Source organism: Osmia lignaria, chromosome 6, assembly GCF_051020975.1.
Source record: "Osmia lignaria lignaria isolate PbOS001 chromosome 6, iyOsmLign1, whole genome shotgun sequence".
NCBI classification, from domain to species: domain Eukaryota; kingdom Metazoa; phylum Arthropoda; class Insecta; order Hymenoptera; family Megachilidae; genus Osmia; species Osmia lignaria.
Window position 1 is genome coordinate 1,338,301 of NC_135037.1, and position 13,137 is coordinate 1,351,437.

The 13,137-nt window shown below is 37.8% G+C and overlaps 1 protein-coding gene across 9 annotated transcripts in view; it reads left to right on the top strand.

The window, feature by feature from the left end:
- The first annotated feature begins 230 nt into the window (after positions 1–230).
- scrib (scribble planar cell polarity protein) overlaps positions 231–13,137 on the top strand; it is a 33,850-nt gene continuing 20,943 nt past the window's right edge. For all 9 annotated transcript variants that reach the window (XR_004580650.2, XM_034317954.2, XM_034317955.2 and 6 more), the window contains exons 1-2: positions 231–657; positions 910–1,027. Coding sequence is in view for 8 of the 9 variants with exons in the window: in XM_034317954.2 (XP_034173845.1) it covers positions 496–657; positions 910–1,027 (280 nt within the window). In the remaining variant the exon portion in view is untranslated. The remainder of the gene's footprint in view (positions 658–909; positions 1,028–13,137) is intronic.

Sequence of the window (13,137 nt, forward strand, 5' to 3'; positions counted from 1 at the left end):
CTTCTGTTTTTACAATTAAACGTAAATAAAAGAAAAATATTTTATATTCAAATTTTATATAAAGAGTTTTTTATTTTATTGAACAATTACTATAAATTAATCAATGTTTTTGTTGAATTATGCATAATTTACAATGAAACGGAGTAATCCGTTTAGGATTCCCTTTCTACATGCGCAGTAGTTCTATGCCGAGGCACACGGCGTGGGGGAACCATCTTTTCAAAGCGTCGTATTCGTTCACTGTTGTGTGTCGCTTTAGAGCAACGTGATCAGTGGTTTGTAGACGTGATGACGTCAGACTTCGAGACACAAGCCGAGAGCGCGTTTAAAGCCGAGTAGGGCGTGAAAGTGTGTGTCGTGCCGCTCGTTTTCCTCCTAGTTCGTTTAATCTATTCTATCCACGAATATGTGCAAATAGCAGCGTGTGCCTCCGTAAAGCTACGGGACAATTATGTTCGGTGCTGTTTTAACGTGATTAATAGTGAAAAGGATACGATGTTCCGCTGCATTCCGATTTTTAAAGGGTGTAACAGGCAGGTGGAATACGTTGACAAGCGTCATTGCTCTCTGCTGAGCGTCCCCGACGATATTTTACGATACTCGAGAAGCTTGGAGGAACTGCTGTTGGACGCAAATCACATCAGTGATCTACCGAAGGTAGGCAAATACCGCTACATGCCAACTTTCTGTCTTACAACCGTATCTCTTTTTTTTCCTTTCTTTGCCTCTCCCCTCTTCTCATTTCTCGTTCCCTCTCTCTTCTTTCTATTGTGTCCGTGACGTATCATTCCATCGGATATAATGTAACGACGAAGAACACGCTCCTCGACATAGTCGATGGGGTTGCTTACCGTTATCATTGTTTAACAAGGAATGTAAAAATATTTTCCTTTATTTCCTTTATTATAGAACTTCTTCCGGTTACAAAGGCTACGAAAGCTTGGCCTGAGTGACAATGACATTCATCGCTTGCCACCAGATATTCAGAACTTCGAAAACCTCGTGGAGTTGGATGTATCCAGGAATGGTGAGTGGTGTGCTTTTTATTATTCTCATCGAGTTAAGTTTGCGGTTTCTGTGGCCGGTAACTCGCTAAGGGAAAGACTCGGTCGGGTTTCGTTTCATTAGACGGGAATATTTCGTGAATGCTTTTTCTCTTCGTCTTCCGGTTATCTTTCTTTTTCGTGCATGCTCGGCCAACGCAGCAGCGCCTGTCGACGGCTTCGAACGAAGCACGTGTACCGATGTCAGTGAGAAAGCCAAATGTAATAAATGCCTCTACAAAAGGCATCGAATAAAGAAAGACTCGAGTTAAAAGAGACAGACCATTAACGGAACCTTAGTACGGGTGTTCGACTCGGATAAACCGAGAACAGGCATACTAATGTCAAGTATTAATAAAGGATGTTACCTTCTTGTGGGCAAGTTACCGTTACTGCCGTGCTTTTTTACTTTCTACCGGTCATAGTAAACGGTGTATCTATCCTGATGATCTAACAGGTTGACGTAGAGTTTCTATCATCATACCTCGCTCTTTGTGCGAGTTTCGAGTGTCTTTGAAATTCAAAATGAATTCCGTATTATTTCTATGATAGTAAAGAATTAGTCAAAGATCTACCGTTAGAATTCTACCTTTCCGAGTAGATATGTATCGCAATTGAAAGTATCGAACTTATATCGATCCATCCTTATCGATTGTAATACTAACCAACGATCTATCGAAAGTTTTAATTTTTATAGGACCTAGTAAAAAAATATCGGATATTTTAGTTTTTTTTTTTTTTTGTCTCGATATCTAGTGTCCTGAAATTGAACGATAGACTCGAAGAGACAAAAACACATCTAACAAGCGGGTGTCTCGTTTACTTTCTAACAACGATGCAGTGGCTCGTTGCTCGAAAGGCACGTTGAAACGTTCTTACTCCCGCTTCGAAGTTGTTTCCCAAGAGGGAAGCCTTTCCTTTCTCGCTGTTCGCTGGATTTACTTACCGTTCCACTTTGGCGTTTTTATGTTTACCTTATGCTCGTCCCTCGCCACCCGCGTATACACAGAACTTCGTTACTTCACGTACAGCATGGCTAAGGAGAAGGAATGCATCGTAGAGTCGCGGATGCCTCGTTCTGCCATCGGACCATCCTCTCTCCATACACTGCTGCCTTTCGTTCCGCTGGAACGCTAAATACCTCCGCAACACTTGTACCTAATAGTAGGCGCGCTTCATCGAACATCTCTTAAATTATAATAAAATAATTCGTACCGGAATTATTTTCTCCGATATCCGGAAAGGTGGTGACGAAAGTGCGCGCTATAAATAATTCCCGACGTAATTATTACTTCCTGATATGCGACAGCTATCCTTATCGATAAAAGCGCCGCTCGCATTCTTTCGTGTACGCGCGCGTGACACATGTCCGACTAGTAATTTAGGCTCGTCTGCATGCGAGTGTGTAGTATCTGCGTTCTATACATAGCGTTAAAGCCGTCGCGTAAAATAAAATTTTTCATTCAGCACGCAGGCCAAAACGCATCTCATCTCGATGACCATTTCTCATTCACTCTCGCGGTCTGTTTCTTATTGAATGCACTAACGCGTGTACCTAGAGGAATGCTCGCAGTTAGATGGTTTTCGTTTATCGTAAACCATTTACCTGTGTAACTGTATATCAATAGCAATTACTGAGTATGCATGTTCACAGGTGTTGCTTTATTTTACGTATGTCATACGTTTGCATGTTTTCAATGTTGTATTAGTATCGCGCATGGTAGAATTCGTTAGGGAAGACGGGAGAAAGGAAGAATTTTGAAAATTCTAATTTTCAAGATATCGAATGATGAACTAAAATTTTTGTTTTCTATTCAATTTTATGATATTTAAAATTCAAAGCTATTTTAATTTCGGGTATACTTCCGAAAGGCCCCATCACCCCAGGACAACCAAACTTCGGATTTATAGTAATTGAGGGACGAGAAATCAAATGAGACCATTTTCAAAACTGGCAAATAAACCGTTCTCGAGATATACAGGGTATTCTAAAAGTGCGGAAACCCCCTATTACCTCGATAAGAACGCATTTTCACGGAAAATAACTAACCTAACCTAGGTTAGGGTTAGGGTTAGGTTAGCCATTTTGCGTGGAAATGCGTTCTTATCAAGATAATCGGGGGTTTTCACACTTTTAGAATACCCTGTATATCTCGAGAACGGTTTATTTGCCAATTCTGAAAATGGTCTCATTCGATTTCTCGTCCCTCAATTACTATAAATCCGAAGTTTGGTTGTCCTGGGGTGATGGGGCCTTTCGGAAGCTTCTCCTTAATTTCTTCTAACTTAGAATTTTGAAATTTTCTCTTCCCGCCGTTTTCGCTAGGGAATTCTACCGTGTCTAGCAACCAATAAGCGGGAGTATATTCAAAGCGCTAGTAATAATCAAATCCTGCGTGAAAAAAAAGAAACTGCTACGTGGGAATATGTTTAACGAGACGAATCGAGTCAATGGCTTTCATTTTCAACCGAAATAATAAAAAAAATATATATGCCGAACAATGCCGAAGTGTATAATAAACCACGGCGGTATTGTACACCGGTTGAAAATGAATTCTTTTGTTCGCGATGAAAGTCGACGGCCCGAGTTCCAGCCAAGTTAAACGCTCGACCGCTTTTGCCACGCGGTCGTCGTGCGATTTTTCGAAAAACCGAACCAACGACGCTACGTTGCTCGCTGATCTGTGCCTCGTCTTTTTTTTTTTCCCCATTGAATCGATGAAAGTTTCGTCAGTGTCTTTTGTAACGCGGATAAATCACTGTACCGTGAACCGTTCCTATCTATTCTCCTAGTTCTTTCAAAAGTGCAACATTGTTTCTATCTGAACAATGTTGGTAGAAAAAAATTCTTCGTTAACTTAGACTTTTTATTTTTAATTCTGAAGGACATTTGAAAAATGAACACCTGTTAAGTATACATAGATAATACGAAATGTAAACGAGATAAGGTGAAATCTATTATCCAAATTTTACTTGTTTCCTAGCTGACATCACTGTGATACTGATAACAGGTCATCACTCGATTGATAATATTATTATCATACATTTATTGCTTTAAAGGGAATTAATTGGGAATTTTTTAAGGGTACAAAGTATCTTTCGATGAATTTTGTAGGTTTGATTAATCAACATACATTATTTGATAATTAACGCTAAGAAAATTCTGAATTTTGAATAATATTTTCTATTGCGCTGATAAAAGTCGTGGATCCTTCAGTGTTTCTCGGTCGACTCTAACTAGTTTTCAATATCAAAGAAGACGTCTTCCTTCAACGAGAAACTAAACTTTATTGTATAAAGTTGGTAAAACTTTAGCAACGCTCGACAACTACCTGCAGCACAACTCTGCAATCTTATACTGGGAGCATCTTGTTTAAGAATCTTCCAAGGAATTCGTTAGACGAGTATCTCGTTCTGCAATAAAAGTAAATGTTTTGTAAATTCCTCAGAAAAAAGAACGCATCCTCGAGAGGCTTCTGTACATATAATTTTTTCGCTAACCAACCTTCGAATCTAATCGAGTTGATAAAAAAACAACTCGTCACTTTTTCCAGCTAGATACTTTCATTTCCATTTCCCAATGGAGAAACTAAGAAACGACGATCGAGGACACTTTTTCTCTTTTATCATTTTTCTTTCAGACTCGACGAGTTTAACTATTACTTTATTCGTCTCCAGATCCTTATCAAACTTCAATACAGTTATCGTAGTATTGTTTATCGAAGAGGACATAGAATGGCTTGTAACAAGTTTAGGGTACAGTGTTGAACTTTACTAATTCGATGATCTGAGGGTGACAAAGTGGGCCAATTTGTGGGATTTAGTGTTCTTGGATCTAATTTGTATCGATAAACTATATGTATTATACTTTGGATAGTTTTGATAGCTCGAAGCTTAAGCAAGCAAATATTAGAGTATATTAGTTGAAATAATTTTATTTTTGCTAGCTTCAGAATTAGGTTATAGCACTAACTACTTTACCAATTCCATATTTCCTAGCTTATAGTTTTAATTAACAATAAAAGTTCCTCAGTGAAAGTTTCACTTTACCCAGTATATAGGAGCTTTTAAAATATTGGACACTTGAACGAGCGATAAACATGTTTAGGTAGCTGATCCTCTAGTTATTTTCAGCTGCATATAGAGCTATTGATTGAACGCGACACTCTACCCGGCCTTACCTTCGTCCCTTCTTTATTTTATTTGAACATCAAACGATGGAACATATCTTCTGAAAAGAGACTCCACTTTTATCGAATGTTCGTAATCACCATCGTTAATCGTTCAAATATCAACACAAGTGTCTGCAAACTCCTATTTCTCTCCTCTGATATCTCTTCTTATTCTTCAAAATTCCCTGTAGATCATGGTTGAAAATAAATTTAAGATTTCTTTTGAATAATTTAACAAAGAATCATTGTACAAAATAATTAGGAATTCCGTTCACGAAAGAGATAAGTATTTCTGTGAATTAAGCATCCTGTGCAAGAGCACGATTGTAATAAGGAAAATGTTTAAGAGTGACCCGAGTAAGTTCATCGAATCCATTCAAGTAATTTTCAACTTCAAGTATCTGGTCAGACAAGTTTTTCATGGTACTCAGCCTACATGTTGCGTTCTTTAAATAAAACAAAAATTCTGTTTCCTTCTGCTCTCGATAGAAGAAGGTGATACGCGGATGCACGCTTACTTATCACGACATCGGCTATTTCCTGGTTCCAGTTAGTTTATTGCACCGGTACCATGGAACCTCTAATGACACTCGCGATGACAGTGTACCGTAATATGGTTATTAAAAGCATCCGTCTAAAACAAAGCGATGCTCGGTGAATAGTTCTGGTACGAACCGTGACTAACAGATCCGAAGTAAATTGGTCGTTGTTCCTTTCTATGCATTACGTAGCCTTGCTTAAAAAAATCACTAAATAAATAGCAGGATTTTCTAGGGAACCCTAGAATATTCATCGATAAAATTCGCGATTTTCGCAATAAAATTAGTAACATTAAATTATATTTACGTTTCAGAAGAAATTAAATTAAATTTTCTAGAGGAAAACGAATTTTCATCATGAAAGAAAATATTCTCTCTTACCGTTTCGCGTTCCCTCTTTGAATATTCATTAATTGTTTCCCTAAACTTCGATATTTTCAGTGGAAACGTTTGCGTTATACGCGGAATGTTTCCAACGCATTGCTGTTGAACAATTTCCATTAACTTTGATGCGCAGGACTTTTATAAGGGAATGTTTAATAATCAGTTTGTCTTTGAACTTTAACGTTTTAAGTGCTGCGTTAAAGTCGTAGAAGTTCCTTGAAATTAATAATTCTATTTCTAACAGTTAATGGTGTTTAATTTTGAAAGAAATTTTATGAATATTTCAAATGATATAATAGATTTTGAAATCGGTGAAAAGGCTAGAATTAGTCGATGTTAGGGTAATTTTTCGAGGGGGGAAAAAGAAATGGACATTGCCCGGAGCATCGTGGCATCAGCTTGAGCGAGGGATCGTGATGCTGCAATTCTGTTACTCGATCTTCATTCGTTATTTAATCGCTAAAATCGCGTGGGTTGCCGTTATACCGGCTCTGTACCGTGGAATTAAGCACCCGGAAGAGACGAGCGTACGAACGATTCCGTTGGAAGCTTTGAAAAGAATCAGGGGATTGAAATGTCACGAACCCTCGAATGCTCTTAGCATTCTTGCTCGATCCTACGTCTCCCTCTCTTCTTTCTCTTTGCGAACGCGCAAACGTGTAAGTAACCGAGTGGATTGAAATTGGCACGATTTAACAAATGGTACCTTCGATTAAACCTAACATTAAATCCTTCCTTTGCGGATTCATTGAATGTACCGTGGCTTAGCGAAAAGGGAATATTAGATTCTGTTGCATATCAAATAGCGAAGCGTAGAAAGTCTAACACGATTTCATGACATAAAAGTGTCACGAAATATCGCTTATGATACATCAATTTGAAGCTTAAAGTTTCAGAAAAATAACCATATAATGGTTTTATCGATAGTTTCAATATAGAATGAATGATTACCGTTTACATTGAACAATGATCGATTTGGAAACATAGAATGTCTGACATAATTTGATGACATAAAAGTATTACCAAACGGCACTTATGATATATCAATTTAAAGCTTAAAGTTTCATAAATATAACTACATTTGAGAAATAAAAAAATTTTTATAAAATTTTCAGATATAATCAATTGAATAGAATGATTCCATTTGTTTTCCAAAAACAAAATGCATCGTCTGTATATTAGCCAATAAATTGAAACTCGTTGCAATCGACACGTGTATATGGATAGGATTAACAGTTATACAGCTGTTTGAAAAATAAATAACCTGTTCAGAGCTCTCCTCTTCCTGTTGCTCGGGAACGCGATGAAAATACTCGATACGCCATTGAAGTGTCAGGATCCAAGCTCTTTGCGGATCTCACTGACAAATATCTTACTCGAAAGTATACGTTGCTCGGTAATTACGTTGAGATACGCCTAAACATCGTGCCAATTTGAAATGTTGCGCATGCCAGCGCGGAATAACTCTCTTCCTCTTTTGCGTGGATCCACCGTTCGCTAACAATAAACCAGATAGATAGATTCACGTAGACCGATTTCATAATCGACGTTCCTCGTATACCGAGATACTGGAAACCTTCTTTCAACGCTGCTGGATCGAAAAGGAATAAACGCTTTTCACTTGCCGAGGAAGATATTGAAAATTTTCCTAAGGAAACGTTGGGTAGACGCTTTTTTCCAAGCTTCGAATTCGGAAAAAGAAACTTAAATTTACATATTTCGAAATTGGACGCTGGCATCCTCCTCGAAACGAAAGTCAAATCGAGTCGAACGATTTCATAATCGACGCTTTTCGACGTACATAAACTTCCATCGAAACGAAGGCAAAATTGAATCAGCAATTTTCGCGAGCTCGGGACCGTGGAAAAACCTTCCTCTGAAGCAAAGGAAAATCGCGGTTACCGATTTCCAAATTCTTCCTCGAAACCTGGTGAAATGGAAGAAAAATCGAACCCTCCCGTTTCCTAATCGACGCGCAACAAGATGTTGGAAAGCTCCTTCAAAATCTACGAATCGGCGATAAAATCGAAGGTCCCCTGCGAACTGCGAGATATGAGGGGAAAATTGAAGCGGGAACTCGAGAGGGATTTGCAGGATTTATGTTGTGACGCGAAGGTGAAGCTTGTGTTGGGGGTAGTAAAGTTTGAAGATAAAGTTTCTTATGATTTTTAATCCTGTTCGTTTCAAAACAACAGCGGTGACTAATGAAATTATTCGTAGCGAAAGGGTTTCTTTTCTCTATCTTATCTACAATGAACAGCTTCTACAAAATTTCACTCAGGGTCAATTTTATTTCGTACTTCTTTTTTTCTCTCTCTCTCTCTCTCTCTCTCTCTCGCTTAACAAGAAAGCACGAGACACTTTGTTGCTAATTAGTCGGTGACCTTTATCGAACGACTGCTGTACGTAATAAAGTACGCGCGATTTCTGTCGTAAAAGTAACGTTTTCCCTGAATCGTAATCGACGATGATTTAACACGATTAATTATTGTCGAAATTTGAAATTAATTATTCAACTATTGATGTCGTCGATCAAGGATCGATCAAAGATTTGAAATTGTTTTGCAAACTTTTTTCCACCAATTCGTCATCACTTGTCATCAGTTACTCAACGATTGCGACACTTGCTTACTTAAAGCTTCGTGACATGACGAAGACACATGCGTGGAATAACATCGTACGCCACTGTGAAATTGTTTACCGCCCATACCTCGTCATTCCATCACCTGTTTATACAATTAGAAAAACTCCGGGGGCTATATTTTATTTCAAACGGCCTCTTATCGCGGATAATTTTGCTGTTAGGATCTAAGTGACAAATTGGAGAGTATTCTGTCACAGAGTCATGAAACACATGTTATGCAACACGCAATTGTCTATCAAGTACAAGATTCATCCATGATCGATTTAACAGCGTAGATAGAGTTGTTAAAAGATAAGACAGTTTCGAAAAAGAAATGTTGAAAATTACTTCACTTCTGTACTGACCTTTCTCAAAGTGGTAATCAATTTCAATTAGATCACACCCTTCGCTATTAATGTCAACTCTCTGCTATTAGAAAAGAATCGAATTGAAAAATGAAACGGTCGTATTTCGAATAATTACAATTAACAGCCAATCATGGCTGTTGGCCATTCCTTTTCCTCGTGATATTCAACACGTTCATCATTGTATCCAGTTAATTAGAACTTTGAAAACGAACTATAGAAAATTATTCAGAGGAGTAGATGTGGTTCATTGACAAAGAAACAGAGTTGTATTAGCGATGCTCTGATTCATCAACGTGAAAGTCTGTCTCGTAGTTTAATCGTGACCAGAATTAAGCTCTCTGTTAATTAATAATTCTAGAGTTTGTAACTTTAATATCTAGAACAGTGGAGTTATTATTTCCATAAATGCATTTTCGAGTCAGTAATTTATATTTCCACTTTTAAAAAAGATCTGAAGCAAGGGATGATAATTAAAACGGCGATATGAATTAATATTTAGCTGGAATTAATTTTCTCCTATAAAATCGCGTTTCACAACTTACTTACCGACAAGTGGTATCTAGTATAGCTTATCCCGTGGAGAATTTAATTTCTGTAATAAATTGCATTCCTATGGTAATCGATACCATAAATTTCTGACGATGTAGACGCGTCCCTATATGCCCTGCCTCTTTCATTAATTCATATTCTATGGGGTTTGTGTGTACCACGTCTCGATGATGATGTGAATGTACCCGAATCATCGTGTTGATTGAAGCTATCGAGGGAAAAACTGAAACGGTATCATTAGAGATAAGAGTGGTTTCTGATATCGGTTGGATGCGTTCCATCAGTAACGTAGATGAAATTTCTAAGACAACCCAGTTTTGCTTATATTTATCCTTCACGTTAATTAACAATCTTAAAGCTTTAAATTGATACATTTTCGATAATTTGATGTCATGAAATTACGTCCGACCTTCTACGTTTCGATATTGTCAAGGATTCTAATATTTTCGTCGATAATTCGATGTACCGTGACCGGTAGTTTGGCACGTTCGCGTTTTACGCATCGGTCCCCTGTCCATAAATTGCGAAATACTCAGGGTCGTATCCAACGATTCGAGCACTTTAAACCTAACGAAATTACGTCCGACGTAATTGTTGTTACAATCTCGTTACGCGTTGATTGCATAGAGAGACCGTGTATACATCTTATCGAGGTGTGTTATTTTATCAAACGTGGCCGCGACAGTGCGGCCAGAAACTAGGAAAAATACTCGAAAGGAAAAGAGAAGAGGAAAAGTATCCAGTGAACCGAGTGAGTCACTCGTGGAATGTTTGAACGTTCCACGTTGGCTATCCTCATTGATTTTAATTCAAACGTCGCACACTTCTCTGGAACGGCTTTCCTCGACGTGTTCCCCAGGTGTGTATGCTGCAGGCACCTGGAAACTTCGAATCCAGATAGCTTTGACCGTTTGAACAATGATTCTTTAAGTCGAGCATTCATATTTGTCGATCTTTTGCAGGTTCAAATTAAACCTTAGAACAACGTTTCTTCAATTTTTCTTCAAATATTTGACTAAGGTATGGATTACTAATTAAGTATTCCACGACAGGTTCTATGATTCACCTTATGGAAAATATATGTAGCGTTACCTGATTGCACACTGTTGCATAGAATTGCACTTCTTCCAACTCGAACGGTTCTAGAAATAAATGATATTATACCGTTAACAGTAATGCTAAGTAAAATAGTGGAAGGTAATCGGGGAAAGATTCGATTAGGCTTCCAAAAAACTTAATTAGCCAGACAGATTAGCTGGCCTGGAAAATGAGCTTGCAGTGTTCGTTGGTCGATGGTCAACGTATTATAAGGCGAGGACATTGGTGTGCATACCAAGTCGCCGATGGAAACTCAATAAGGCGCTACAATTAGGTTACGCGAAACGCGTACATGTGCTGGCTTCCCGGACGTTTTCAGTTATAGAAACGTGCCGAGACTTTTTTTTACGTTTCTTTCACCTCTGTCTTGGTATTACAGGATTTAGCTAATTGTGAACAAAAATTAAAAGTTAAAAAAACTCGGGTCGATGCAACTTGAACTCTATTTTTTTGTTCTTCTTCTTCTTTTTTAATTAGCGTAGCTTGAATTCTATATTGCTACGGCATTGTTCTCTGAGTTCACGCGTCGTGACGTAAAAGCCGGGAATTGCTGGAATTTTTGATAAAATTCAACGGGTGGATCGGTATCACCGAGTGTCTCGTTTGTAACAGCTGCTACTGGATATCCGATGCACCGCGTCGGTATTTATACGTGTCGAATAAAAACGATTCGCAGGTATATCTGGGCCAATGATTGATATTTCTACATCGCTTTCGAGAGAACAGAGGACAAAAGTGTCCCAGTTTTCGAGCCACCCTAGACTGGGACTCGTATACACGTTCGATCGAGCAGCTTTTGTTCGCTCTAAGGATCCATCGTAAGAGCCGTGTACGTTATGTATGAACGTGAAAAGGCGAAAATAAAGAAGAAAATAGAGGGTGACCACACCTTACACGACCATGGACTTAACGAGACCGTGAAATTGTGATCGTACGTTGTAAGTGCACTAGGTTGGCAGACAAATGTGATTAACCCCTTCCCGTATAACTTTTTTTAATAGCTGCGTCAATCAGAGCTAACTATTTATTCCTGAAATTTTATAACAAATAAAGTGAATTGAATTATAATTATAATTAAATTTAAAATTCAATCATACTAAAAGTACTAGCCAATATTATAGGGCAAAGGGTTAAAAAAAATATAATTTTGTGTTCGTTATTACAAGGAATATAAATTTAGTAATAAGTCCTTTTTTGACAATCTTTCACCATTAGCCTGAGAACTTAGGGAGAGCCTAGGGGAACTTACGCGGAGCCTAGGGAACCCTAGAGAGAGCCTACGGAAAACTTAATTCTACTCTTACACTTTTTTTTAACTAAGGAAGTCTTCGTTGCACTCGAGTTGCACTACATAAACGCATATTATCGTAAAAAATTTTAATTGAAGAAAAGAGGAAAGCTTTTTTCGTTTTCATGACCGTTAATTTTAATATTCATTACTCGATCTCTGTATGCGCGTAATATTTCAACCATGATCGTAATCATTAATGAAAAATTCTGTTCCTCTGAATTTCAGAGCGGAACTCGAACCAGATAATTAATCTACAAATTAATATCTATGAAGTTCGGTAAATATTCGGAGAGTTCATTTCTTAAAATGAGGACAAAATAGCCGCGTCAGGTAGTTAAATTAAAATATTTATATCGGAAAACTACGCGACTATCTTATTTCATTGATCAAATTTCAAGAATTAATTTATTTTCGAATCGTTGTTACGATTATACCAGTGTAACACTATCCTCGCATCGTCGGTATTATGAATTAAAATTCTGAATTAACAGCTAACCAGCGTGCACAACAAGCATCTATCTATTCCCATGCAATTTAATTGTTACTTTCTCTTGTTTTTTTCGTGACGGTCAATGAACTGTCTCACTCGAGCGTATCCCGTTTAATTGAAACTAGTGAAAACGGCGAAGTTTACGCGAAACTCATCGTTGTATTAGCATCGATAAAATCAACGTAAACACAATGATGCAACCGCGTAATCATTGACATCGCTTTCGCGGGTACTATAGCTGGGAAACACTTGTGGATTTAATTCAGAACTTGGGAACTTTTCACTCGTTTCACTACGATTATACAATTCTTATATCACTTGTGCATCGTAAGTGAATTACAGATGAATTTTCACCTTGGATATTTCTATTTTTCTTCTTTTACGTCCTTATCATAGTAACATTGAATATTCATCAAAATTGGCTGACAAACGGTCCAATATTATCTAACAAGGCTCGATAATAATTCCATCAACATTTTAATTCAATTTCAGAGGTAAACTCCACAAAGGGTTTCGACAAGCGAGACAAACTCTATTGTCAGTTTCCATTCAATTGTCTGTGAAACTCGTTCAGGAGTAT